General features: G+C 43.7%; 1 protein-coding gene across 2 annotated transcripts; it reads left to right on the forward strand.

The window, feature by feature from the left end:
- Nucleotides 1–64: 64 nt before the first annotated feature.
- Nucleotides 65–27,872, forward strand: BMP3 (bone morphogenetic protein 3). Of its 2 annotated transcripts, XM_068680467.1 has the most exons (5): nucleotides 65–583; nucleotides 3,801–3,909; nucleotides 5,010–5,498; nucleotides 16,208–17,115; nucleotides 23,029–27,872. In XM_068680467.1, the coding sequence occupies exons 3-5, from the start codon at nucleotides 5,150–5,152 to the stop codon at nucleotides 23,218–23,220; spliced, it is 1,449 nt and encodes a 482-aa protein (XP_068536568.1). In that variant the 5' UTR covers nucleotides 65–583; nucleotides 3,801–3,909; nucleotides 5,010–5,149; the 3' UTR covers nucleotides 23,221–27,872. The 2 variants fall into 2 exon arrangements, with proteins under 2 accessions (XP_068536568.1, XP_068536569.1); XM_068680468.1 differs by lacking the exons at nucleotides 65–583; nucleotides 3,801–3,909; nucleotides 5,010–5,498 and adding an exon at nucleotides 11,131–11,260.
- Nucleotides 27,873–27,920: the final 48 nt, after the last annotated feature.

Raw genomic sequence — 27,920 nt, forward strand, 5'->3', positions numbered from 1 at the left:
GGACTTACGCTGAAGGCTGGCACTTCCCAGTGTCTTTGCACTGTACCAGCTGTGTGAACTAAGAGTTGCAATGTGAGCTTGTAGCCAGGAATATTTTCTGTTGAGTGCTGAGCGCATGTTTAATGCATGCTTAAAAAATGCAACAAGATGGATAGGAAATCACTCTCAGTGGTTCTGAGCTGTTTAGTTTTAAATTAAACACAGCTTTTTCCTGCCAAGACTTGATTTACTTGCTAGATGAGGACCAGTAGGCCACATGCTTCCTAGCCTTTTGGGCAGACTGGTGTGGGCTGAGGGCATTGCGTAGACGGGGTCCTTTCAGTGCAGCATCACTGTGCAAGCTGACATCTGTAGCATGCTGTCCTATAAAAAACAGTAATAACTGGGACTGTTCCCAGTTCTGAGGCAATCATACCAGCAAAGTGACCTTGACAGCTGGGATGAGCTGGTTTCTTGCTGGTCAGCCATGGCAGAAAGCTCACTGACTGGAGAGGCCACGAAGAAGAAACCATCCCAGGGAGATGGTCCTTTCAATTCAGAGTAAGCTCTGGTTTGGCATAGTATGTTGCTGAAGTACTGTACGGTAAGCCTGATATTTATTATTAGTAGAATTATAGAGTAATTTTAGCATGCATGAGGCAGCATGATGGAATTACAAGCCTGGAGTCTGCTTATACTGATATTAGTGTTAAACCATCCTGCTGGGTTTCATGGGGACAGGAATACTGCTCAAGGGAGTATCTCATCCACTGTGAAAACACTTCTGTGACAGGCTGCAGGTGTGTTAACCACTGCCCCCAGCACATCTGTACCTCAGGTCTGGCCTTCAGATGACCATAATGAAGGCAAGTTCTTCATCTGCCCCTCAGCACACCCCAAAAGCAGCATTGAGTGGCAGAGCTCAGGCAGCAGGTGGAGGATTGCCCGCAGGAAGGGCAGCTGGCAGGGCTGGGAGGAGCAGCTCTCCTGCTTGTATAGTGCCTCAGGGGACTTCCCTGCCCCCTCCCCTCCCACCAGAGCCTCAGCAAGCCAACACTGAGTCAGGGGCTGTCGTGCTGTCAGTTAGGAGTGGGGCATAACCAAAAGATGCAAAGCAAGGTCAAGTATATTAGTATATCCCCACCCAAAACCATGCAGAGATCAGGAGTCATTGAGCTATCACTCATTAATGGTGAATTTGGAGAAAGATTAAGTTGGAAGTTGTGTCTCATTCTTAATGTTTGTGGTCCATTTTAACTGCTGTTGGGCCTTTTTCCGTCTCTTCCCTACTGGGATTTGTCGTGCCTGCAGTGTCACACACACACATTTTGCAGTACTGCTTGCACAGTCCTTTCACCTGAGCCTTTAGCCTAACTGTGCTGGGTGAGCATGGACATTAATCATAGTATATCCTTTGCCTGTTACATCACTGTCCCAATCCACTTGTAAATTACTTCTTTCCACTTCTCCTCCCGTCCCATAAATGATATATGCAAACACATTATTATACAGTTGTAGAAGCAGCTGGAAACTGACCATTGTCTAAATAACCCATTGAATTTGATCTGTGAGATTATTTTACCAAAGCAGAGTGCACTTCCTGGTTGGAAATAGTGCATCTGTAAGAGGAAAGGGTGGTTTAAGTTGCACACAGTCATATTGACAGTTAAAAAGGTTTGTTGTTAGAACCGCTGTTTTGAGGGAGAACATGTGGGTGCCTTTACCTCCATGATTTTCATGATGGAAGCAGTATGCCTCTCTGTCAAGGCAAGGAGCACAGCACCATGCTGCACACGCTACCAGTACAGTTACAAAGCTTGGAGGGCCTCTTCTCTCTTCAGTCAGCATAACTCTACTGAAACCCGTGAGGTTGAACTGTAAGGTGTCTGGGACACGGTCAGAGTTTTGTTCTCTGAACAACTGGCTAGTGATTCGCAATACTTGCGCAGGAAAAATGGAAGAGAATTAGTAGAGAGACGCAAAGGAGTTTTATCTCAAAGGCCAGGTCTGAGAGTTTGCCAGCCATTATTTACTAATGAGGAGTAACTGCTTATATGTGCAAGTTCAGTTTGGTTTGTGCAGTCACAGTGCTCAGGCATTTAAAATCACGTGTCCAGTTTGAGCTAAGGATAGTTTTTGTAACTTCAGGAGCTCAAGAACTGCATGTCCCACCACATTACAGGGATGGTCCATAAAGGGAGTGGTGTTTGAAACTGAGTATGTGCATCTGCAGCATTCTCAACAAAATGCAACAGCAGTCTAAAAAGAGGAATCAGAGAAAGTACTTAATGGCCCGAGAAGTCATTTTTTCCTTTCTGCCTCACACCAGGTGTCCTCTTTCTCTCTCTTCGCTGACTGTAATATGATTGTATAGGGCAAACTTTCTATTTTAGACACCTAGTTTAAACAACTGCAGTCAAGTGGCGGTGCAAGGCTCTGGGAGCCAGATTCTGAATTAATTTTGCATAAACAGTGCTTTTGCTAACACTTAAGAGATTTTAAATAAGGGCTCAGCAATAAGGTGCTTGAGCTTCTATGCTGAACCTCAGTTATTGTCAAATCCTCCTTTGCTTGAGTAGAGTGTGCATGAGATGTATACTGTCTTGGAGTATTTCGTTTTGACTGAAATAATTCTTGATTTACAGTGGTCCAATCTCAACAGTCAGGCCACAGTTTGGAAGATGTGTTGGTTATGCAAAAGATCACAGTCATGCAGTCATATGGCCAGTGATTTGGCACTGTAGGTTTAAAAGAGAGTTTAGTTATGTTTGATTTGGTTTGGTTGGTTTGTTTGTTTGTTTGTTTGTTTTTAACTCACATCTCTTGCCATCAGCAAGTATACAGAATCAAAGAATCATTTAGGTTGGAAGAGACCTCCAAGATCACCTTGTCCAACCTCTGATCCAACACTAACAAGTCCTCCACTAAATCGTATCACTAAGCTCTATATCTACATCTTTTAAAGACCTCCAGGGATGGTGACTCCACCACTTCCCTGGGCAGCCCATTCCAATGCCTCACAACCCTCTCAGTAAAGAAGTTCTTCCTCATATCCAACCTAAACCTCCCCTGGCGCAACTTTAGCCCATTCCCCCTCATCCTGTCACCAGGCACATGGGAGAATAGACCAACCCCCACCTCGCTACAGCCTCCTTTAAGGTACCTGTAACATTGCTGAAGTTAAAATACCACTTCCAGCGTTTCAATTGCCTAAAAATTCCTCCTTGGGATGCACAGTTTTGCCATGGGTATAAGCCAGAAATTGCTGTTTGCTGTAAATTTCTTAGCTGTGCTCAAATGCACAATTTTCATGTTGCAGTAATGTAATTTTCTTATATAGAGAATGAAATGAAAAGTATAGTTAGTATTGGCATTAATACTGAAATTGTGTGTGTGTACATTTATGTACAAGATTTTTAGATATGCATGGCAAATTGGATGCCTCAAACCTCTTTGAAAATAAGACACTGACATATCTTGTATTTGAGCACTTAAATATAGATGCATACAAATTCATTAGTCTGCTTTTAAAAGTCATTCTTTCCTTTTTACCTGCCAGCAGGCACTTACTTCTTGTAGTTACAGACAAGCTGTTTAAAGCTGCTTAGGGATGTTTAGTATCTAGGTCCTAAATTCAGTGCAATTTGAAAAGCAAACTCACTTTCCAGTACATGATGTATTTTAGTTGATACATTTACATTGTGATAATCGCACAGTTGACTGTCACCCACTGAAAATGTGAATGCCCCATGCTGAAAATAATGTGTGCTAAGCTCCATATAGTAAGGTGTAAGCTCATTTTTCTTATTTCCCTTCTTCAGGTTAGAAACCAAGTCATTCTCCAAATGTAAACCCATATATTTACACGCCATGAAAATGTCAAGAAGCTTCTCTTCCACCTGCTGTGCTTTCCCCCACCGGGTGGATGAGGTAAGACAATCTTTGTGTTGCAGAGCATATTTTGGAAAGGACAGTGTTACACATCTGGGGTCCTGTTTGATGCTGTGGCAGTGGCAAGGGGGTGAAAGCTTTATGTCCTTTTGGTTGTGAAAAGCAGCCCAGGCAGGAGGTATGTGAAATCCTCTCAGCTGTGCACAGAACACCTTGCTGCACCCTGCTGTGCTGGACGAGTCCTGATGTGCAGTTTCCCTGCCTGAGCCCATGCAGCCTGCAGAAGGCTTCCCATGCATGAGAGCACTCGTCTGCCTTCACCTGCGCATGGTACACATCCCTTCCCAGCTCCAGGCTGCTGGGGACACTTTGGGCAGCCCTGTCTGGGTTTGAGGGTGACAGAGGAGGAAGCAGGATGCCAGCAAGTCTGGGTGACCCCTGGGAGAGGGGGGCTACACAACCCAGTTACAATCCTTTCCACCTGCCTGCCCCGGATGGTGCAGAGCCCAGCCAAGCCCTGAGATATCTGAGGGGAGACGGCTGAGTACACTTTGACTCAGGATTTTTGTTTTGTTGCAATCACGTTGTTTTTCTGCCTTTTGGCAGAAGCTGGGTGGAGGTGAAAAGGGAACATCCCACCAGCCTATTCCCCCGCTGCCCTCAGGGACACAGTTAGTGCTAGTGATTGCATTTCCAGTCACCTCTCTCTCTGCGTGTGTGCGTGTGTGTGTGCGTTTTTCTTTGGGTGGTGGTTTCCCCTTTGCTTTGCCTCTCGCTTGCAGCCAGAGCTGAAGAAGAAGGCGGTGCGATTGGCTGCTGATTACACAGATCAGCCCCGAGAGCCGGGGCTCACGCTCGCACACCCTCACTCACACACACACACACACATCCGCACACCACACACACCCCACAAAAACTCACCCGGGCTGCGCCCGCACCAGTCCAAGTGGGGAAGGAGCATCCGGCCGCACGGAGAGCAACACCTCCACCTCTCGCCAAAAATCAACCTGCACAGCGAGGGAAATAAACACCTTCACTGCCAGCACTGGGAAGGACGGGCAGTTTACACGGCAGCGCTTTCCTCCACCCCACTTCTTTTTTTTTTTTTTTTCTTTCCTTTTTTTCTTTTTACCAACAAGAGGAAACCCCGTCTCCGGTTTTGAGCACAGCCCCGCTTCTCCTCCCGCTGTCGGGGGCTGTATCTGTCCGAAGCCAACTTCAGCGGGGGTGCCGGTGCCGTGTCGCCCGGGGCCGGCCAGAAGGGCGACTCGGCAGCGGGATGGCAGCATCGGCCCGCTGGGTGCTGTGCCTGTGCCTGGGCTGGGGCTGCCTGTGCCTGGCGCTGGGGGACGTGCCCAAGGCTCGCCGGCTTGGGCTGCGGCGACGAGCTGCCCTGGCAGGAGCTCAGGGCGGCCGAGCCAGAGCCGCGGCAGGTGACTACAGCCTGGGACAGCGGCGGGCAGAGCGGCTGCAGCCAGGGGACAAGGTGTCGGAGCACATGCTGCGGCTCTACGACCAGTACAGCGGGGGGCAGGCGGCAGCAGCGCGGCCCCAGGACCCGCCGGGGCTGCCGGCTCCGTCCCTCCGCCGGGGCAACACCGTGCGCGGCTTTCGGCCGCTGGCTGCAGGTGAGACCCCAGCGCCCCCCCCGGGGAGCCCCAGCGTGGAGGGGAGGGGGCGAGAAGAGAGATGAGGAAAGCAGAGCTGCCTGCAGCCACGCTTGTGGTTTGGGACACGGTGCTTACATTGTCCCGTGTGTTTTAATTACCGGGTTATCTGCTCAGCTCGGTACGCGGCGTCTCTGCTGGATGATATCTGAGTACCATATGAGGGAAGTGGACTAATTAATATATCCTCTCCGGAGCCTCCTTTTAGCAGTATTTTGCATGCATAGCTTCTGTTGAAATCACGGGTTGATTTGCATGTGAGAGAGCAGTAGCATGTGCTGGCGGTCCTTTAGACTATCTACGGAACAGTTTGAGATGTTGCTGACGGTAGGGGCGATTAGGGGCAATAGGGAATGAGATGAGCTCAAGGATAGTCTGTGCATGGCAAGTGCTGTACTTCAGCATATTTTGGCAGCAGCAGGTAGATCTCTGTCCTGATTACAGACTGTCTATGCACAGGTAGATGTCTGAAAACATGAACTCGCTTTTCAGAAAAGGATATTTATGGTGGGGGAGAGGTGTATAACATAGCAGTATCGCAGAAGAACCATGTCCTAGCAGAAAGAGAAGGCAGCACTGTCATAGCACTGCATCTCTGGACTCCACTGCTCTGCTCCATAATGCATCTGACCTCTGTCAGGGCTCAATGGAAATGCCACAACCCTAATGAGACTCTCACTGTAATAAACTTCCCAAATCCACTGAATCCTGGAAACTTGCTGTTTGACAACTGTTGGGCCATCCAGAGCAGCCTGCTTTGACAGTCTCTTGGTTTTCATCACACCGAAGGGTTGACCCAGCAGTAAAACCGAGTTCTGTCTGGGAGCTTGTGACCTACACTGATTCCTTTGTCTCCCAGAAAACTTGCTGAGAGCTGGGTGCCAGACTTTGCTAAGGTTTATTTGGGAGTCATTACTGCTGATTCTTCAAAGGCAACAATGTCTATTATAGGATAGCTCTGCACAGAGATCAAATACCGTGAATAATTGAATGACTTTGGCATGTTAGGATTCTGTGCTACAAACACTCTCCATCATATGTTACCGCAAGTGTTTCTGTCCACAAGAGAGGATTTAAAGGCTAGAGACTTAAATATGTTTGTTTTAGAGGATGGATAGGTGGGACTCTCAGTTTGCTGTCCCCGTGGAGATCTTATGTAGAAGGTACTCTCTTGTCTTTATAAAGTAACCAGTTTTTGAAATATAAATCCAATATATGTTCCTTTGTTCTGAGTTAAGTGTTGCCCTCACTGAAAAAGAGTAAGGTATAATCCCAAACAAAAAAGGGGGAAAGGTATAATCCAAACAGAGTGTATTTTCTCCTTTAAGCATATCTGATTAAAGATATTTATTGTTCTAAACCTAGAAGGCCTTTGGTTGAAATCCCATCTCTGTGGTCTTTCTGATTATATTTATACTCTCACTTGACGTTGGGTGGCAGCAGTCCTATAAACACACTATTCACTAATCCCTTTCCTCCTCCTCCAATACTTTCACAGTTCAAGTGCCAAAGCAATAAATTGGAAGTGGTTATAAGTTTTTTGACACTTTTATAAGTATTTATGCAAAATATTTAACCAATTGGCTGTTGTCTGCCTCTCCCCGTAGGCAGCAGCAGCTCGTTTGTATGGTTATTGATGGCATCCGAGTGCATTTCCGTAAAAAACCTTAGATCAAATGTTCTTTGGGGTGGCATTGGGGGAATATTAAAAGCCTTCTGGTTTCTGGCTTCTTCCTTGCACCCGACTGCCTGGCCAGCCCTGCGACGCAAACGGCACCTCCACAGTATTTCCTTCTGCAGACGGTTCGTTTCCAGATCTCTGCTTTGACTGCCGGGCTCCTTGGCTGCAGATTTCAGTCTCCCAGTGGCTTGCCCCGGCCATAACGTGGCTGTACCAGTTGTTAATCAGTTCTGTTGCCCTTACTCCTTCACACATTAGACCCTCCCTGCTGCTAACCCCTTCAGGAGAGAGCTTTTGGTCTGCAATGAGCAGAACTCCCCTAAGAATCCACTGGTTTCTCCTGCATTTGCAGCAAGAGGCCATGTAGGAAAACTTTGGTGACTTCATGTGTATTTTGAGCATATATTTGGCAATTTAACCATGTATTTTCAGGAGATAAACAATTCCTTTTCAAAAACACGCCGCTCGAATAGAGCTATGAAACCTTTCTGTCTATGTTTTTCCCCTAAAGGACTTCTGGCTCTTTGGCAGCATGAGGAAAGCCTACCCCAGCTCCTGCAGGTAACCCACCAGGCAAATTTTGGGGACCCTAAAAGATAGCGTGGTGTGCAATGAGATGAAGAACTGGTAGGATCTGTTGAAACTCTTCCCTGTTTCTAGTCCAAGAAAAGTGGTGCTGCCTGTCAGAGCCACAGTCTTGCAGGAGACAGGCCCAAAGAAAACCCAATATGTGGTTACTGAGAAAAAGCACCTTAACAACAGCACGATGCAAGTTTTCCTTTATGTGGCTCAGTCCTCCAAGGGGACAGGGTGAGAGCTTCTACCCTGTGTGGGCACCTTTCAGGGGTCCATCTGATGCTGCCCCACAATCTTCCACACACCAGATTTCACAGACAGGCTGGATAATTGGTGGTTTGTTGCTTGTTCTGGGATTTTGGGCCTTTGACTTTGATAACCACTCACGTGCTCTTGTATTCTGGCAAATTTGGTTTTCATCTCTCCCACCAAGTTATCTCAGAACAGAATTGTCCGGTTTGAGTTGCTTGGAAAAATAACCTGTGATGCCCATGACAAAGCTGAAAAAGCCCCAAGCCCCAAATCCATTTTCGGAGCAGTAAGGATTTACATCATCTACAGAACATGCAGTCCCATCCCAGCACCATTTTTTGTGGATTGAACTGCCCTTGTTTACCTTTACATATTCAGTCAAAGGATGCTCAGCCCATGATTTCTGGGAAGCTGTCAGGCTACAACTGCAGTGTTGTGGGATATTTATGGGATGGCGCTAGTGGCCCTCATCTTACTTAGACCAGGCAGCATGGCAAGCTCTGCTTAAATAGAAATCCTGAGCCAGAGCCTTCTCCAGTTCTCTGCAAGTCTCACAGCAGTGGGTGGTTTTCCATCCCTCCATCCCTTGGGACTAAACTGGAAGCTGTGGGGAGAACAGGGTGATACATGAGCTACAGGTGAATGCTTTAACAGTTAGGGCGAGCGTAATCTTAAACTGTCTGTGCATTGGTTTCTGCACACAAATCTTCTTTTCTCCTGCCCCTTAGCAAAACCACCAAGTGACCAGCCCTCGGGCCGATACAAATCTGTTTGCCCGCAGTGCTTTCCACAGAGCTGTGCTGATCTGCAGCTTCTGGGGCTTTGTACCTGGAGGAAAGGCACAACCCGGAATAAATGCAGAGAGTGGAAAGATAAAAGCCTTGAACACAAGGCTTTCAGTTTGCTTTTGAAAGTACTTGTAATCATAGCATCGCTAAAGGAACATGTCTTGCAAATGAGTCATTTGAAAAACTCTAACTTTAATTGGAGGGTCCCTCTAATGATGTTATAGTAAAGCTATACAGGCAGAAATTACTTTAAACTCTTTTTTATTGACTGAATTTCAAGTAATTTTAGGTATTACACCTGCCCCTGGGCCAATTCTTGTGGTTTAAGAACTATGTTCTCCTCCTCTTTCAAATGCTTTTCTTTCCTTTGTTGCGGTGTGAAATGCCCACGCAAAGAGGGAAACCAAGTACTGCACGGGGAAGCCAGCGAGCCACCGGCTGCCGTCAGACTGGGAAAATCAGCAGGGGCCCAATGCCAGCCTCTGCAGTGCTGGTAACAGTAAGGTTGTCTGTGACAAGAGCTTTAAAAACATTCAGACAGAAGACCATGGGGGGGGGGGGGGAGCTGGGGGTTGTTTTTTGTTGAAGTGTTTTTTTGTTTGTTTGTTTGTTTGTTTTTTGTGGGGTAGAGGGAGAGAGATTCTGTGCCCCTATAAACAAAATGCAATCAACAGCATTCTTCTTATCACTGTGATACTTTTTAGGCAGAAGGAACTGGGCCCAAATTGCGAATCTGCTAAGGCAAATGGGCAGGGTCGGTAGATTTGGCCTGTCAGGACCAGACCCGGGATCTGGGTTTTCTGGCTTCTGTTACCACCTGTCTCACTGTGCTGTTGTCCGAGTGGATGAACTAGCCTCCAGCCCTCAGTCAGTCACAGTTTCTAGAGCACCTAAGTTCCAACGTGAAGATTTACAGCCTTGAGGAGATGGTGTGTGCACCTTTGTTTTCATACAGCAGACCTACTTCTACCAACTGAAGTTGAATTACGACTGAGAAGGAGGAGAACCAGCCTTTTGCATTCTCCTTCACAGCTTTTTGTGTTTTATTGATGCTACCTGCTTGCTTGTTTATTATGTGCTAGTTTGGGATCTGTTGTTATGTTTAGTTTACAGACCTGGTCTTTCTGCTTAAAACATGTAGTAGGGAGACGATTCACATGCTGTGCAGCGCATTTGTGATGTGCAATGTGCATATTCATGCACTTCATATCACAAAATAGGCATGTAAGTTAGATCCTAATTATTGTACCATTACTGCATCTCAAAGTTCTTTAAGTTTAATCAAAATGATTAAACTTAAATGGGATTATTTAGCTTTAATCAGAGTGATGGGTTTTTTAATTTTGTGTGTCAAGTTCCTAGCTGCTACATTGCCTGCTTTGATAGGAATAATTAAGCCAGTTTTGCACCAAGCTGTATGCCCTTTAAAAAGGCAGAATGGGATCCTCTATTTTTCCTTTGCAAAATACCCAAACCAGTAAGGGGAGAAATGGCAATCAAGTAACAGCAAAGGTTGGAAACAAGAAGAAATCTGGCTTCCAAATCTGTGTGAAACTTTTTCCCATTTCCAGCTCTGAGTGAACTTTTGTAGCTGGCCTATGAACCCATGAAAACAAGGTTTTACAACGGAAACACTGATATGTTCTTAACTGTGCACTGGCACAAGGGCACCACTTTAATATCTCATTTAAATGATGGCTAATGACGACTATATAACTAAACAGCCCTCATTATTGCATCCTTTTTCACCCATGGGATAGATTTGGCAGTCCATAAAAATGTCAGTGCATCCTCTATAAAGGTAAACACACCACATGTTGGTGGATTTGTTCCAGCTTATTGATGCCTGGAAATGCCCCTTGTAACATGAATATGTTTCTGCTGGTGATGTCAGTCTCCACAGACCTACTGCTCTTTCTTAAAATACCTTTTTTAATGCCAATAACAGTAACAGGCAATACAAACAGCTGCGGGTTATTGCAAGAAGATGAGGAAGCACAGGCCATGCCTCTGAAGATTGAGTGGCTACAAGTACTTCAGCTGTAGCACCAGGAGGTGGGTTGTTTGCTGGTTTTAGCCGCCAGTAACTATTGGCAGCCCAGTGAGTGAGCACAGCCTGACTTGTATGACAGCCACCTGTATGAAAATGTTAAAGCATTTCTTCTTTAGGCCTGGAGAGAATGTATCTCCCCTTTTCCCCTGCCATGGGGAGCTCTCTCTGGGTTCTGGGTTTCTTTCGAAACAGAAGAACATAGAGGTGAGTAGTGATTTGCAGTTGGGCTGAGGAGGCCAATAACTTTGTAGCCTATCCATGTACCTGCCTTTACCTCAGGAGTTATATTCCACAGGAATACAAGCAATGAGGTGTTCTCGCTGTGAAGTACTTTCCTGCCCAGCTCATGGCTGCTGTTCTAAAGCTCTACATAGTACAGGCGAATGATACTGAAAGTATCTGATAAGTATCTGATAAGATACTGAAAGTGCTCTGATGCTGTGTCTTACCTGCTGCAGTTCAGAAGAGCTCTGTCCTGCAGAGCTTGGTCTTCAGAAATTACTCAGCAGGCTGCCAGCAACATATGGTAATCCCTTTAAGGGGAGCAGAGATTGCCATTAAAACCTGGCCTCCGAGTATCTGGAAGGTAGCAGTGTATTCCTTGCATGGAGATCTTTTCATTCCCCATATTTTTCTTCTGCTCCTTTCCTCTTAAATCTTCTCCTTAGACTTTATTGCAGGGAAGTTGTCTGTGCTTCCTGTGTAGTACTACAAAAGAGCAAAGCTGAGTTAGTACAACTCTCTTCAAGTAAGTCCTGGAAGACTTAGACAAAAGACTAGCTCAGCTAATGCTGCTCTGATAGAATTCTGCTGGGAAGTAGAAGTGAGCCCGCCAAGTTACTGCTATTCAAGTAATAATGACTGAGTTGTAATTGCATCACATTGTGTGCTGCTGTGTATGAGTGCGAGGTTACCAAGTACAGCTGCTCAGAGATGTGTGGCAGAACCTTGCCAGGCAGCAAGGTGGTGGTCCCTGCTGTGGGCTTGCTCCAGCAGCCATCTGCTGGAGGGAGACCTTGTACCAGCATCTCTCTAAAGTGTCATGTTTCAGTATGAGATACTTCAAGGAGAACATCGATTGCTGCAACAGACCATTTCACTTCTGGGCAGCTAGTTTCTCCAAATGTTTGGTGTTTTCATTTTTGTCTGATACTGAAAACATAAGAAAAAAAGCTATTGCAATGCCATGACCTCCCAGGGCATAGGTTTCTGGGCCTGCTTTTCTTCCTTCGACTTGCAAAGCTGACTTCATGCTTCTAGCAACAAAGCTCTCTGTTAGTCTTACTAGATTTTGTTACCTTTGAGACCTTAAAGCTCTTTTTGTAGCAGACAAACTGGCCAGAGACCTCTACTGGGCTAAGCCAGTCCGTGTTTCCCCGCTGGCTGCTAATCTGTTGGTGCTGGGCCCTATGGTTTGGCTCCCTTCCCCTCTCTGTTTTAAATGGATACTAGCGTACTAGGAGATATTGGTTATAATGAACATCTATAAGTTATTGGAGTTGCTGAAGCCCTAGGTAGGTTTGGTTTAAGTTTGGGGGGTTAAAAATGTTAATTATAAAACCTAAGCTTCAGCTCACATCAGACAGCATAACTAAAGCAAGCTGGCTGAGGCTTTCAGAAAGGTTCATGCCTCACAGTAAAATGTTGTTAGATGCTATTCAGCACCTCCTGTCTTTGGTTAGGAGTTGAAATTATGTTATTGTGGGGACAGATCCTCAGAGGTTTCTGTTATCTGGGATTGAGGATGAAGTTTCGTTTAAGGCAAATTTAATTTTCCCGAGGAAAAGGTGCATTTGTAGATACTTTAATGCTGAATCTTCCTTTACATATATGTCACTCATAAGGGTAATTACTGGCCTGCAGTATGCTTATTTGAGTGCAGTGCTCACATCGCACTCAGGTATCACTGTCATACAAAGGATGGATTTGACACAGTGTTCCTAAGTTGTGACAGAAACCTGGGCCACACAGCTGAGGTTTTTTGAGCTGAGAGCCAGCAAAGCCATAGGCATCTGTGCTGGATGCTAATAACCTGCTTGTAGATGATTTTGTGAAGTGAATTATCTGAAACCTCTTAATGGTTTGAGCTCAGAGGTCGTTCAGTGAGAAAATAGCACCACCTACTGCAAGTCTTTGGTCTAGAGTTAAGAGTGGCTTCTTAGGCTTTGCTTTTAATCAAAGTATATGTTCCTCCTGTGTCTGTTTCACGCCAGATAGAGTTTCTTTATAAACAAAAGCAGCTTGTTTTGTGTTTTGCTACAATATGCCAATTTAGAACAAGCAGTATTTGTTAAACGGAATTCTTATTAAAAATTGAAATCAAAACTTGTCATTTAACATTAAACAGGGGTTCAGATAATAACTTCTTTAACAAACATGCATGAGACACCATAAATTCTATTTCCTAAGACTGATATGCATAGTGCTCTGCCAGATTACATATTAAGCTTATAATATTAGTGATTACAAACCAAGCAGAGGTCAAGTGCACATGTGAGCTTAGTACAAACATAATGAGTAGCTGGGTTTGGCCTTCCTGAATTTTAAAAAAAAATATCAAAATCAAGGAAAATCCCAGGCATAAGTGATAGCCAGAAATTGGATGGATTTGGTACATTAGTTTTCAGATATTAAGAACTTACCTACCAGAACCTTATATGATCCACTGTCAGGTTGGGCTGAGTGTGTAATCTATGGTGTCTTCCACAAATGATTTGGCATTTTTTCCCCGTTTCACTGAGAATTTTTTTCCCCTAATTTCTTGAAGCAATACATGTGATGTACTGGGGAGAAAGTCTCTGTCTTTCTAGTGAGGCTGATTTCTCCTCTTTTAATATCTTCTTTAAATATCGATTAGGAAAAAAAAAAATAAAGTTAGAAAAAGAGGCCACTTAGCTGGTTGGGATGGGCAGACAGAGGGTAAATATTGTCATGCACTGGACTCTGAATGACAATAGCAGTTATGATATCTGTGCCTGGAAGCACAGAATGTCACCCAAAACATCACCTGGAGCATAAAGCTGCCAAAATTTTGGAAGTTCAGTATTGGAAATTATTTGGCCTCACTTGCTTTGGCAGAGGGCTTAATACAGTGTCTTGAGGGTGGAAGCAGAGAGGCTGTTCCTCCCTGCTCCACAGGCACATCCTCTGTGTTTCTCTTTCTTAGGGATAAAACAACAACTCTTGGAAAACTCTGGAGTTTAAAACTTCTCTCCAGCCACTAGAGAGGGTTTTGACATGCTATGGTGTCAAAGAAGCATTTAACTCCATGTTGCCTCATTTTCCTTACGTATTGGGTTGTTTCCAGCCCTCTGGGGGGCTGTAGAGCATACCTTTGCATGACTATATTTGACTTTTCGATACAGCTTGTTTTTACAGGTCTCGATAACACTTTAACGTTTGGATCTATATTTCTCCCACTCTGAAGGACAGACATAACTGCAGGTCAACCAGGAAATCTTGTAACAAAAATTAAGCCTCACCTCCAAGCCTTTCTGTCACACCCTGCAGGAGATTAAAGTAGTCAGCTATATGTTTTCACTCCTGTGTTAGGAGTGTGTCTCTGGGTTTGTGCAGGATACCTGTGGTTAAGTTGACTTCTCTAATTTCACAGCTGTGGAAACCCCACTTTGCACCACATCCCTCCTAAATGACACAGTAACACCCTGACCGTGAAGATGTATTGTCCTTGGCTTGTTTCTGTCTGCACAGAGGCTAGTGGGTGCATTTTGCCACCACTGCCCATCCCTCCTCCCACCCTGCACAGAAAGACAGCTTGGTTTGGCTTTCATTTGGTTATTAGGGTTGCTCAAGTACTGTCCACTTAGCTCCAGCTACATTAGTAAATATTTTGTTACTGGTTCTCATGAAAATTGATGAAATGTCCTAGGGGGAATGACTGAATTTATCCAGTGTAATTGAAGTGACTCTGGTCCAGATTATTCTAGAGGGAAACTTTTGTTGTGATTAGTGTCCGACTTAGCCAAAAGGAAGTCATACAAGCTTGAGTGTTTTTAGCCCTTTACAAATTGTGAATTGTCTGTGTCTCCACAGTTGACTTCTGAGCCTTAAAAATGAAAACAGTGGTTCTAGCCTGGTGTTTCTCCCCGCCATGTCTTTAGAGGCAAGCTGCATTCCTTCTTTGTGTGCAAGACTGGTGTCAATGCTTGCTTCTGTGCTCAGTTACCCTTGCAGTTGTGAAGGGCTCTGTGTTGTTTATACATACAAAGGAACGCTTGAGGGGCCACTAAATTGGTCTTGGAGGAATGGTTAACATTGAGAGGAAGCATCCTTTGTAGCACAGGATTTCAACTTGTCTTTTGGTTTAGCTTTTGAAATACGTAGTACTTCTTCTGTAATTGCAATTTAGCATCCTGATAAATATATGTAGCTGTACCAAACATTACATGTATTTGAGTCCCTCTTTAATAGCCACTGACAATTTAGAAGCTGCCACCCAGGTCCCAAAGTTCACATCTTGTAGGTGAAGCCCAGATCACAGAGGGGCAGAGTGAGAGGTATAAGGGAACCAGCTAGGCTTTTTGGCATTGAACAGCTCAGTGATCAAAGCTCGAATGGCTTTCTTAGAAGCATACTTTATAACCTGGGACAGCAATGAGAATCATTGCCCCATTTCAATCCAGGATTTTTGTCTTCCTCACAGCCACATTCAGCCTCTATCACGAAGGAAGCAAATCTTGTCTTTCTAGCAAGGGGGCTTTGGCTCATCAGTATGATTGAAGAGTACAGACAATCCAGTGCCTGGTGAAGCCAGTGGGAGCCATTCTCCAGCTTCAGCTGTGTCTTGGTTAAGGCATGACTCAGTGCTGTTGATGTCCCATTTGTCTTGGAGAAGGACAGACTTGTAGGCAGGACAGAACAATGTTACCTAAGGTGTTTTTGCAAGGAGGGAAGAATGTTTAGAGAGAGAGAGAGGGAGGGAGGGAGGGAGAACAAAACCTTACTATGATATTGCTCAAGTTTCTCGATGATAGATTCAGCCTTCAGTGCATCTCTTATCACCTGTGTTCCTATGACCTAGTTTGTTTCCTGGAATCAAAGGAGTGGTAGCACATGTATGAGTTTTTCTGGACTGAGATATACATTACAAGGAAGCCAGACAGAAAGTATGTGATGTTAAGGTCACCAGTTTATCAGCTGGTCATTATTCTGAACAGTGGCCTTAACCTTTTCCCAAAGCACTGCATGAAAATTTTCCACGAACTTAATGTATAACCTAGAAGTTGTTATGGTTTAGTCCTTCTGGTTTCCATAACATTTGGAATTGCCCATATTCTTATCTAAATATTTTTTTTTCTAGGGAGCCCTGGAAGCCAGGAGCCGTATGTTTTTAACTTGACTTCACTCACCAAGTCTGAAAATATCTTGTCTGCTTCGGTGTATTACTATATCGGTGATCTGCTGAATGCTAAGTGGAACTGTTCACAATCCAGAGGCTGTTCTCATGGGCACAGAAAACCTGAAATTCAAGTACATCTTTCAGTTTGGACCTTTCCTTCTGTTGGGAACCAGACCCGCAGTCTGGGACGTTTCCTAATAAATGTCTCCAGTGCTTACGGGGATGTCCTTTCCTGGCAGTGGAAGGATATCACTCAGGTCCTGCACGAAGCAAAACAAAACAATGAACTTCTGATCGGTATCAAAATGGATTTGACAAGTCATCACCCATGGAAAAGGGCACCTTCTTACTACGAACCTTACATTCTGATATATGCCAATGACTCTGCTATTTCAGAGCCAGAGAGCGTTGTCTCTAGTTTGCAAGGGCACCGTAATCCTCTGACAAGGGTCTTTCCTAGGCCAGAAAGCCACGTAAGGAGCAGCAGTGGGAAGCGGCGGCGGAAACGCTCTACAAATGTCCTGTTGCCATTGCAGAACAATGAGCTTCCAGGAGCTGAGTACCAGTACAATGAGGATGAGAGATGGGAAGACAGAAAATCATACAAAACATTCCAGCCACGTTTGGCAGAGAGGGCAAAGAGTAAGAAAAAGCAGAGGAAGAATCATCACCAGAAGAGCCAGACTCTGCAGTTTGATGAGCAAACCTTGAAGAAGGCGAGGAGGAAGCAATGGAATGAGCCAAGGTATTGCGCCCGGCGCTATCTCAAGGTGGATTTTGCAGATATTGGCTGGAGCGAGTGGATTATTTCCCCTAAATCCTTTGATGCCTATTACTGCTCGGGGGAATGCCAGTTCCCCATTCCTAAGGTACTGTCTTTACTGATCTTTAGCACTTTCTGTTATTGTAAACTATGCACTTCTTTTTTTTTCTTTTTTTTTTTCTCTATGAGTAGAATGCAGCTGGTCACCTATTATGTATTGGGATACAGTAAATAACTGGTATCTTTGTCTTGTACTGCCAGGAGTAGTGGTTAAAACAGCTAGTAAAAAAACAGGCTTGTAAAGATAATTAAAAAAATATTACATGGTATTAGTTTTTTTGTCCAGAGCCCAAATTGACATAAAACATTTCCTGAATAGTGCTAATGATGTGTGAACTTGTTATTAACCTGTTTAATAAACATAATACAGGCCAGACACAGCAAATCGCTTATTAGACAGTAGTAGTTATACCATGCAGAAGTCTCTGCTGCCAGGCCTGCAGTGGGGTCAGTCATTACAGCATCCTCTAGGAAAAATGTGTACCTCATGAGGCATTACTGTCAGAGTGACAGAGTACGTGGAGCTACAGGAGCAGTTGGGATGCTCTGCATGTAAGCCAAAGATCCCGATGACTCACTTCTGTGACAGAGTGGATCCAGAAGCAATGGTTCCCAACAGACTGCCTTTTGCAGTATCCTCTGCTTTTGATGAGATTGCATGTGGGTAGCAAGAAGAGATACAGTCACTACCTATGCATGAATGGCATTGTGCCTTTAACTTATTGTTGATGGGAACCGTGCTTTACTCAATATACAGATCAGAAATTTTAAAATCAGTGGTCTTGAACTTCTAGAGGACAGACAAATTTTTCACTGTCCACTGTAACCATCTACTTAAAAGTGGGTTAACATTTCCAGATGCAGCTTTTGTTATAAGAACTTTATCCCAACCTTAAAAGAGTGCTGTGTGGACTTCCGTTTAGCAGAAAATGGTACATGACAGTTAAATCAGAAAAGCTGAAGTATTTAATTCAAAAGAGTTCACACAAACACAAAGTCTTCAGTTGATCCTGGCCTCTAAAATATTCTTCACTTAAAATGAGCTACGTACTGTGGGCTACCATCAGAGTTGCAAAGACACAAAGCAAACGTGAAGTATGGTTCAGAGAGTTAGTGATTCTACTGGAGGTCATTTTCAGTCAAGTTCTTCTATTTCTGATGATAATTTAGGACAAGAATGTTCAGTAGCCTCTTAGAAAGGCCTGAAGTTGTCTCATGTTAAGCTCAAAAGTATTTAGGTTCCTGTTCCATGAAGTTATCAGCTCTGGTTCTTTCCATTTTCAGGGGAGTAAATCATAGCTGAGGTGCTTATGAACACCCATAATCTAGCATTTGTTAGAGAATAACCATTTCAGCTCACTCATTAGATTTTTTGTGTGTGTGTATTTTTTTTTTTTTCATTTGGCAGACATAAAATAGGCTTCTACCTCCTGAGGCAGCAATGGCCTTAAGAAAAGCTCTCTTTCAATAGTCAATACATACCATATATTTCAGGGTTAGTGCCTCTTCTGTCTCTATGAGGTATAGATCAAACCTAAGAATGCTCGATAAAGTGCATGTTCAAAAACAAACAAGGTTTTCACCAAAACAGTTTTGAAGGTAGTGGTTTTAGAAGAATTTGTTACTGGTCTCTCCCTGCTCCTACTGAAATCTAATCCTACCTCGAGTTGATGGGAAATACCTAATTTAAGACAGAATACAAGTCTAAATACTAATTTCATACTAAATACTAATTTAAGACAAGAATACAAGAAAGAGTCAAGATCAGACTTGGAGAACATAGAGAGCAGTAGCAAAAAAGCACCAGCTATCTTCAGATAGATACATAAATCACCAGAAACAAAAAACAGAGTAATAATAAAGAAGCAACATAATAAAAAGGTTTGTTTTCTGTATGCAGAGCCTCTTTTAGTACCCGCAACCAGAAAATCCCTGACATGCTTCACAAACTCAGGGCTTAATACCCAGAGTAACTGCAAACCTCTGGGGAGAAGAAGAAGAAGGGGAAAGAAAAAAAAAAAAAAAAAGGAGCAATAGAAATGCTCCTGGCAAGTAAAATGCCTGAGATAAGTTTAGTAACCAACAGTTCTGAAGAGACAAAGTGAAGTTTAATTGTTATTTGAACTTCTGTTTGGCACTCTGAGGCATGACATGGAGGTATTAACAGCGCGCACCACTGAAGGGAAGTTAGCAGATATGGCCTGGGCGAAAGATGGGTTCCATCTTTATCTACGAGTCGTCTGTCTTCAGCTAATTCCCCTGACGTATTGCACTTCGTATAAAAAGATTTTCTGTTATACAGAGCCAAATGTATTTTAGCCAAAATCAGGATCTACTTTCCAGCAAATAATAGCATTGGCCTCTGGTATGTTGTGATTTAACCCCATCCACCCAAATAAGTAGACTTGCAGCTACTACTGTCACCATAGCTAAGTCCAGCAGTCTCAAGGGCGTATTCTTCCCCCTCCTCTTCACCCCTTCAGTCCGCCTGGGACAGGCATGTACCTAAAATCAGAAGTGGTCCTCGTCCTCAAAAATCTTACAGTAGCAGAAAGGTGAGAAATAAACAGGAGAGATGAGTGGGCAAGTAAAGCAGCGTTTGAATGACTTCTCTGACACGAAGCGGGTCTGATTACATGAGCTAGCCATGTAGTTCAGGCCTACACCACCGTAATCAGGACATCAGTTTTCTTCCCCAAATTCTAACAAAAGGCCTGATCTGGCTTATCTGTGCAAAACTGCCTAGACTCAGTTGGGTGAGGAATATTGAATCAGAGCATTATAGGTACACAGACACCATGACTATGAGTGCTTGCTGCCATGTACTGCAGAGAGAGAGTTCACTGAGAGAGCAGGTAACTGAAACCTCATGCTGAGACTGATTCCCTGGGAGCAACTGGCAGACATCTGTCCGCATTAGATATCAAATAGTTCCTTTTGTGCATTTTTTTTAATCACATAAAACAAAATGACCTTGTTTTCCAAGGAAAATGAAAAGCTGAATTAATATAAAGGTGAAGCAAGCATCTTCTAGAGCCATGTGTTATTCTTGGGCATACCGAATATCTGGTGTTGCTAATAAGACTGTGTTTGCAAAGTGATACTGTAACCATCAGGCAATAACAAACTAATCTGTGCCTATGGGTATATAATGTTCCCTTGCTGAGGGTGAACTCCTAAAGTTGACAACCTGTTTGGTAATTAAGAACAGATGTGCTTCTTCCCCCCCCCCCCCCCCCCCCCTTCTTCTCCACCTCCAAACTTTCTGGCCTTACCCTTTCCCTGATTTCAATTAGCTGGCTTGACTGCTCTCAACTCCACGTGTGTTGGGCTTGCAGAACAGCACCGAGTGTGCAGGCCAGGGAGACCCTCTCCCAGGTCAGGAATGAAAGCTCATAACTGACATCATGCACCCCGCTCCTAATACATCTCTAATGAAATTCAACAGGGCACCAAGTCTCCCAAGGATGCATGCAGCTTAGCAGGTGCAGCCTTAGCCACAGCTGTACTTATTCACAGATTTGGCAGTGAGGAGTCAGCTCAGCATTTTTCCCTCCCACTGCTCCTTATGGCCTCACCTCCTAAAAGAAAATCTTTGCCTGCTTTTCATTAGCATGTGCTGGACAGAGCGCCAGCAGCCCACAGGCAGTGGCCAAAATACCCCTTCTTGTGCAGGGCGTAATGCCTATTCAGTACCCAGAGGGGGGTTTCAGTTTTCTGAAAAGCACTCACTAAAATATTTAGATATTTTACCTCTTTGCATCTGATCAGCAGGCCTAGGAAATGTGTTGGGCTCCCAGTGACGTTTGTGGAGAATGCTGCACTGGAGCTGAGTAAAGGACCAGGCCTGGATGCTTCTGGAGCTTTCACATCCCCTTGCAGAGAGAAATTATAGAAAAATGTGAATTATATACTTAAACTACTGCTGAGGAACGTAGGTGCCCTTGAATTAAAAGCAAACTTGAACAAAAATGTCTTAAGAACTGCCAGCTAGATTGAGAGCAATGGGTTTGTAACAATGCTGGGAGACCTATAGCCAATAAGAGGATGCTTCAAGAAGTTTTGCTTTTGTATTTTAAGCAGACCATCGTTGCATGTCTCCATCTCACTCACCTGATAAACTTTGACTGAAACAGCAAAGGGAAAAAAGATCAGGGTTTATACAACCTTTGTGTTTAAAATGGAATTGGATCCTGAGTATACATGAGAAAATTCAGAGTGTCAGACTGTAAACAGAAGCAAGAGGCATGCAGGACTGGGATCATTTGTTGCTCCGCCTTTCTGCATGCAAAATAGGCTCCTCAGTAGAAGGAAAAAAAAATCAGATTATGTTTAACATGTACCTAAAGAATGGCTGAGTGCTCCCCAATGAATCCTTTCCAATTCTCTGTCAAGTGGTTCCAGTTCTCACTTGAGACTGCTTTCAGCGATGGGGTATGGAAAAAGTCCGTTCTGATTCACTTCTGTTGGAATTCAAGGAACATCTGTCCCTGTGAGAATAGAGGAAAAATGCAGAGTCATGAGCTATCCCTTCCTGAAAAGGGACAGGTTAGGCATCCATAGCCAGCCGAACTGGAAGCAGATACCTCTAAATGTACAAACGTTATGCACAAGCGATTTGACGAGCCGGTACCTCACAGCTATTCCTCTGATTTTTGTGTGAAAGGTCATTAGGACTTGCAGATGAGGTAGGTAGATATCTAAGCCTCAAGACTGATTTATCACAACACAAATCATCTCTTATCCCAACAAAACCGCAAACTGCAAATTGGCCCGCCTGATCTTGTTCCATATATTTCTCAGTGACACCTGACTGAGCGAACTTAACCATGTGATTCCCAGGTTCTGTGTGCAAGATGAGCTCTAAGATGCATTGTTAAAATTTCTCTATTACAAAAATAAGTCTGGCTAAAATCTGTCTTGTGCATGTTTCATGCTCACCTGCTACAGCTATTTGGATCTGGAAGGGTTTGAGGGCATTGGAAGTAAAATTTAGGATATTTATTTTTCACTTTTCTGAATATATTGACTTTTCATTTTGTGAATGAACTCATATTTTATTTGGTTGGTTGGATTGTTAGGGTGGTTGTTTGTTTTTTGTTTGTTTGTTTTGTACAAACGTAGTGAAATAACTATTTCACTGCTCAGATTTGCTTTTCATTTGTATTAAACCAAAATTTGTTTCAAATTGTGTGAGTATTAATCCAGGAAATTTAGTCCCTTAGAGCAATATGTCCCCATAATATAAGGCACAAGTGACATGGGATTTGAAGGCTCAGTTATTCAGCAGTGTCACTGATGATGTACATTACAGATGAGAAGTGATTTGGCATGGAAGAATTAGCAAAACAACCTAAGCTTGGAAGACAGCAAACTGGAGCAGTTAGCATTGTGACCTGAAGTACTTCCATACTCTTCTCTGTATATGTTTTATCCTTTTTTTTTTTCCCCTGATGTACTCATATTCCACCAGCCTGACTTCCTATCATAGAAGTTGTATTTATTTTGCTCCCCTAATGAATCAGCCTGCTAACGTGTTGACTGCCTCACTCCCAGCTGTACAAGTTTATGACTAAATTGCAGCCCACATGAAACTTAATTTACATCAGAAGAGACTGCCTTGACCTTGACCTTGGTGCAAGGTCTGCTGCCTGGGCATTTTCCTGGGAAGGCATGTCCCACCGAGAGCAAGAGGCCCCTGTCCTGAGCAGGATGCTCTAGCTGAAAGCAGTGGAGCAGCAGTGACATCCAGTGGCCAGCAGAACCAGGCCAGAGTCATATTCCCTGCTTCTGGCTCGGGGCGTGTGTGGTGACAACTGGGAATAGTCGAGTAAAAGACAGATTTTACAGTGTGTCAGCCACAGGGCCCTTCTTAAAGAAACAAGCTTTGTTCTGGAGTATACAGGTCCCTTTTAACATACGTGAAATTATATTTTCTGCTTTTATCTTTCTCTTGCAGGCCTTGAAGCCATCCAACCATGCCACCATCCAGAGTATAGTGAGAGCAGTCGGAGTAGTCCCGGGCATTCCTGAGCCTTGCTGTGTTCCGGACAAAATGTCTTCTCTCAGCATCTTGTTCTTTGACGAAAATAAGAATGTGGTTCTTAAGGTGTACCCCAACATGACAGTGGAATCCTGTGCGTGCAGATAACATCTCAGAAGACCTTTTTGAAATGCTAAGGTGATCACTTGCTATTCTGTGAGGTTCTTCTTATGATTTCTACTTTTTGTTTGCACTGCCAATGCATTTCCTTTGGGGGGGAGGGGGTAGAGGGGAGAAGGAAAAAAAAAAATGAATCTATCCAAACTAAAAGGATGGAAATGACATGGATTCTGAAGAGCAGTCCCAATGAAAGGGAACATGAACTTCATAAATCTTTGAATTTGACCAAGACGTAACTCACGGCAATGGGGACTGACTGTTTCTGTAGAAATACAGAGATGAAAAAGGAATTTACCGAAGACTCTTCAAGATTTCTGAGACTGTCAGAAGGACATACTGATCTATTTTTGTATATGATTTTGGAAACAGCAGTAGCTGTTAATTTTTGTCTCCGTTCTTCTGGTGACTAATGGGGAGGGAGATTAGAAACATACTATTAATCATTTTAAAGCTAAGCTTTCTGCCTTAGGTTACTGAGTAGTGCAGCAAGAAAAAAAAAATCTGACATTCTAAGAGCCTTAGATAATCCAACTTAAACATATATTCCCTTGGTATGACATGTCACTGACTGCATGTGTGTATTCATTTTTGTTAACATATTACTAGATGTCAGTGCCCTTGGTGTGAAGAACACAAAACACATTACTGCTGCATGGGAAATTGTGGTATCTCAAAAGCAAGGACTTCTCTTTCTTGCCACTGTAGAAACTCAGCAGGCTAAGGGTTTGAAAGTATCATGCTAAGTGAAGTGGCTGAGTGACTTGTTGATAACATATATTCGAGAACATATTTGCAAATAATCTATGAGTAAATTATTGTAGTTGATTTCGAACGTGAAATTATTTGGTGCATAACTCTTACCCGTAGACCTTCACTACAGTTATTTTATCAAAACCAGCTCTGGTTGGGGAGGTTTGATTGTCACGTTAATCAAATAGCAGCTTTTATTTTCTCTGTGCTTCTACTCGGAAAATCAAGTTTGTTGTACCTGTTCTGTCAATTTAAGGTTTATTGCTAGCAAGTTTTGCACAACAAAAATACAAAGCATGCATTCCACCTGGAAAATTTTTGTGCAAAACTACAAGCAGGAAAGAAGCGATTTAATGAATCATATACACATCAGCGAAAAGTTGTATCTGTTATTGGGTCAATGTCAGAGAAACTTCAGGCTTTGTTTCTAGCAATATCCTCTGTAGGAGATGAAGCTTTTTAAAGCACTTCTGACTGTCAAGAACAATGTTGTAGTTTGTGCTTAGAGTAAACATTGAACCACCTTTTTGATAAGTAATCTACATAACTGCCTGTGCGAAGTAGTGTACTTACAGGGCAAATATTCATAGGGAATAAATTAATTCCCCGTGGTCAAGAGAGTTCAGTTCTCTACTTTGGGGTCAGTGATTCCTTGGTGTATTGAAGGTGATAACAGTTTTCCTATGTAAATGCCTTCTTGCAGTTTCTTGACTATTTGAAGCTAATTTAAACAGTGGATGATTGATTTTTATATTTGGTCAGGAGTGCTATCATGTTTACCAACCTGAGTAATTTGCATGTGCGTAGGTGTGAGAGGTGTGGAAGTGTAACACACAACTTAGGGATCCTTTCAGCAATGACTTTTTAGTGCACAGAGTCTCAGTGGAAGCTGACAGGAGTTTCGCTTCAAAAAAAAAAAAAAGGGCGGGGTGGAAGAAAAAGATGAGTCCCAGATGCAAGTTAGGTTTTCAGTCCTTCCCTTATCTTGCTTCAACAGCATACCCGTGCAGTCAGATTTCCCCAAATTACAATCTGATACCTTCTTACGGTCTGCAATTAAGCAACAGTAATTAGCACAGCTATCAGATTCGATTGTCCTATGTTAGGATTCCAAGAGCTCTGTAGCAGGATATTGCCTTGAAGAATTAGTACCCTGGAACTGCAAGAAAAAAGTCTCCATTTTTAAAGTAAGTGCCATCTTCATCATATAGGAGCAAAATTTCCATCAAAAGCAAGCCGTAAGCGTGCATCTGTGTGCATTTAGATCAAGGCTCTTTTGATCCACTTCCATATGTTGGAGAAAAAGTTAGACATTCAGTGTGCGAATCAGCTTGACTTAAAAACTGGAGTAAAAAAGCTGTGCTTTTCTTCTGGCTGAAATGACAAGCAGGTGCAGACAGCAGAGCTTTTCACTGCTGCGTCACTGTGTCACTGAAGCAGCAACATGCACCAGGCTGCCCGTCCTGCGGGGCTCACCTGTGAACCCCCTGCTCTGCTGCAGGGCCCAGTGTCACCAGGGCACATGGGGTGCTGAGCTGGGAGGTGGCTCCAGCTCTCGGACAGCAGGCCCTGCAAGCACAAGCAGAGGTAGGGGCTTCCCCTAGCTGCCTTCTGCAATAGCTGCATGGATAAATGCCTTGTTTATGTGGCTCTGCACGGTGATGGCTACTGCTAACAGTGCGCAAGCTCAAGCAATAAACCTAACCCAATCTAATCTTCTGTTTGTAGAGAGCTTGTTGCAAAACAGATTTCATGCAGCTTGACAAGGCAACCTCGGCTTTGTGCCAGAATGTCCCATTTCTTTGTCCAGGGTGAGGTAGCTGGTGATGAGTAACAGTTTATTGCCAAAATCCTTTCCTTTACAGTAATTTTTGCTGTTCAGTACAGGCTGAATGCTCTCAAGGTGCACGTCTTGTTTTCCATAGAAAGGTGGGTGCAGCTCAGCAGCACTTGAGGGCTGGATTTCTCCTCACCTCACCCTGCCTTAGGATGACAGCACGTTCCTGTCTCAGAACAGCGCCAGTCTACATCTTCCCAAATGCAGCAGAGAAAGGACCTTGCAGCCTTCTAAATCCTCATGGGATGGGTCCTCACACTGCAAAAGAGACCACTGCCTCTGAGAGTGGCAGTCAGTCCCCCAGGGAATGCTATTCCAGCCCCAGTGTCCCGTTCGTAGGGGGAGGGAGGATTTGGAGCTGCTGGCTCTCAGGCAGAAGGCCAGGACTGGGCTCAGCTGGGTGTGTGAACAGTGCCTGGCACAAGCAGTGCCAGGAACTGGGCTCTGCGGAGGTCAGACGCACCTGGGCCCGCCCAGAACAGAAGAGGGTGTTGGCAGCCAAGCTTCCTGGCTTGTGCACTCCAAAACAGAGGCGCTACCTAAATATAGGAGTTTCTCCTGCGCTGCAGTGCTCTGAGTCACTCTCTGGGACTGAAGATGAGTTCAAGGCTATAGGCAATGCTTTACACTGCTGTTACGAGGCAGCCTGGAGTTGACCTGAAAAGCACCACCTGTTTTCCTTTTGGAGCATCAATATGCTACGCTCGGTTTTCACTAGGATAAAGCCGGTCTTTGTCATTAACCTTGTCATGTTCGAACAAGTACAATCTTCCAAGTAAAATTTGATCTGCCTTTTCCAACTTTGTACTGAGTGTTATCTTCAATTAACTATGTACGTGAGACATTTTATGCACAGGATTTGTTTTTGCATTTTTATTTTTACATGCAACTTTCTAAGTAAAGCCATGTCTAGCATCAGTAATATATTAATCACATAAGCAATGATTTCTGTATATAACTTTGTATTACTAGGGTCTTCAGAATAACTTCCAGCTAATGTTATTAATCACCATTTTAGTCTTAAATCAGCATGGGGGGCTTTTGCCACCTGTTGTTATTTTAAATAGTATTAATTGATAAATGGCTCTGCTTCCCATCTAATTATATAGTATCTAATGCCTGCGCATTATTTTTATGGCTGGCTCAAAAGATGCCAAGAGAATGTCTCAAACTCCTCAAACACTCTCCTCAGATAGGCTGTCATGAAAGATTCAGCACTGCCTCAGTCTGCCAAGGACTCTGGGAGCAAAGTCCCCCGTGAGGAGCAGACTGTGAGCAAGCCTCTGCAGAAAGCTCTTGAAAATCCCCTTCTTTCAGGCTGAATACAGAATCTGGCAGTAAGTGTGCAAAACACAGGCTGCAAAATAAAACGTATTCACCCTGCAGTGCAGATACCTGGACCCAGGAGAGTTGTCCATTGGAACCAGTGACACAGGGTTTCAAAGTGGGCAACGTTCTTTCATTTGTTCGGGGACCCTGAGCTTGCCAGGAGCCAAGTACATTTCGTGATGTGACATGCACCCTTGGGGTTGTGAATCCCTCTGCTCCAGTGCTGGACCGGTCCAAAAGTTTATAGGATGCTCATCTCCGAGGAGATGCTCAGTGGTTTGCAGGAGACTGACATTTTGTTTATCAACCCATTTCTCCTTGTAAAAACAGCCTTTGTAAATGATTTTTGTTTAAAAGTTAATGTTTGTACAGACAATGTCAATTTAAAAAAAATTAAAAGTACAAAAAAAAGAAAAGTTATTTTGTATATGGAAAGAAACTTTACAGATACTTTTAATTTATTTTATATCTGTGGCCATCCTGTCCTTTTCATATTTTCCTCCCAACGCTCTTCAAACAATGCATTTTTCACTGTCGTTGCGAAGATGAAATGCTGGGACTGTGGGCAAGTTCACAAGGACAGGTTGCAGCAACACTGTGAAGGGCATGTTTCACTACTGATGTATAAGCTTGCCTAAGTTGTATTTGTTTCCTTTCAGTAATGGGAAACTCTCACTATGAACTCTGGAGAAAATATAAAATAAAATCACTTTTTACATGAAAACTCATTTGTTCTGTGTTGTACCCAGGTCTTTCTAAGAACCCTGAAGTT

Source organism: Anas acuta, chromosome 4 (assembly GCF_963932015.1).
Source record: "Anas acuta chromosome 4, bAnaAcu1.1, whole genome shotgun sequence".
Lineage (NCBI taxonomy): Eukaryota > Metazoa > Chordata > Aves > Anseriformes > Anatidae > Anas > Anas acuta.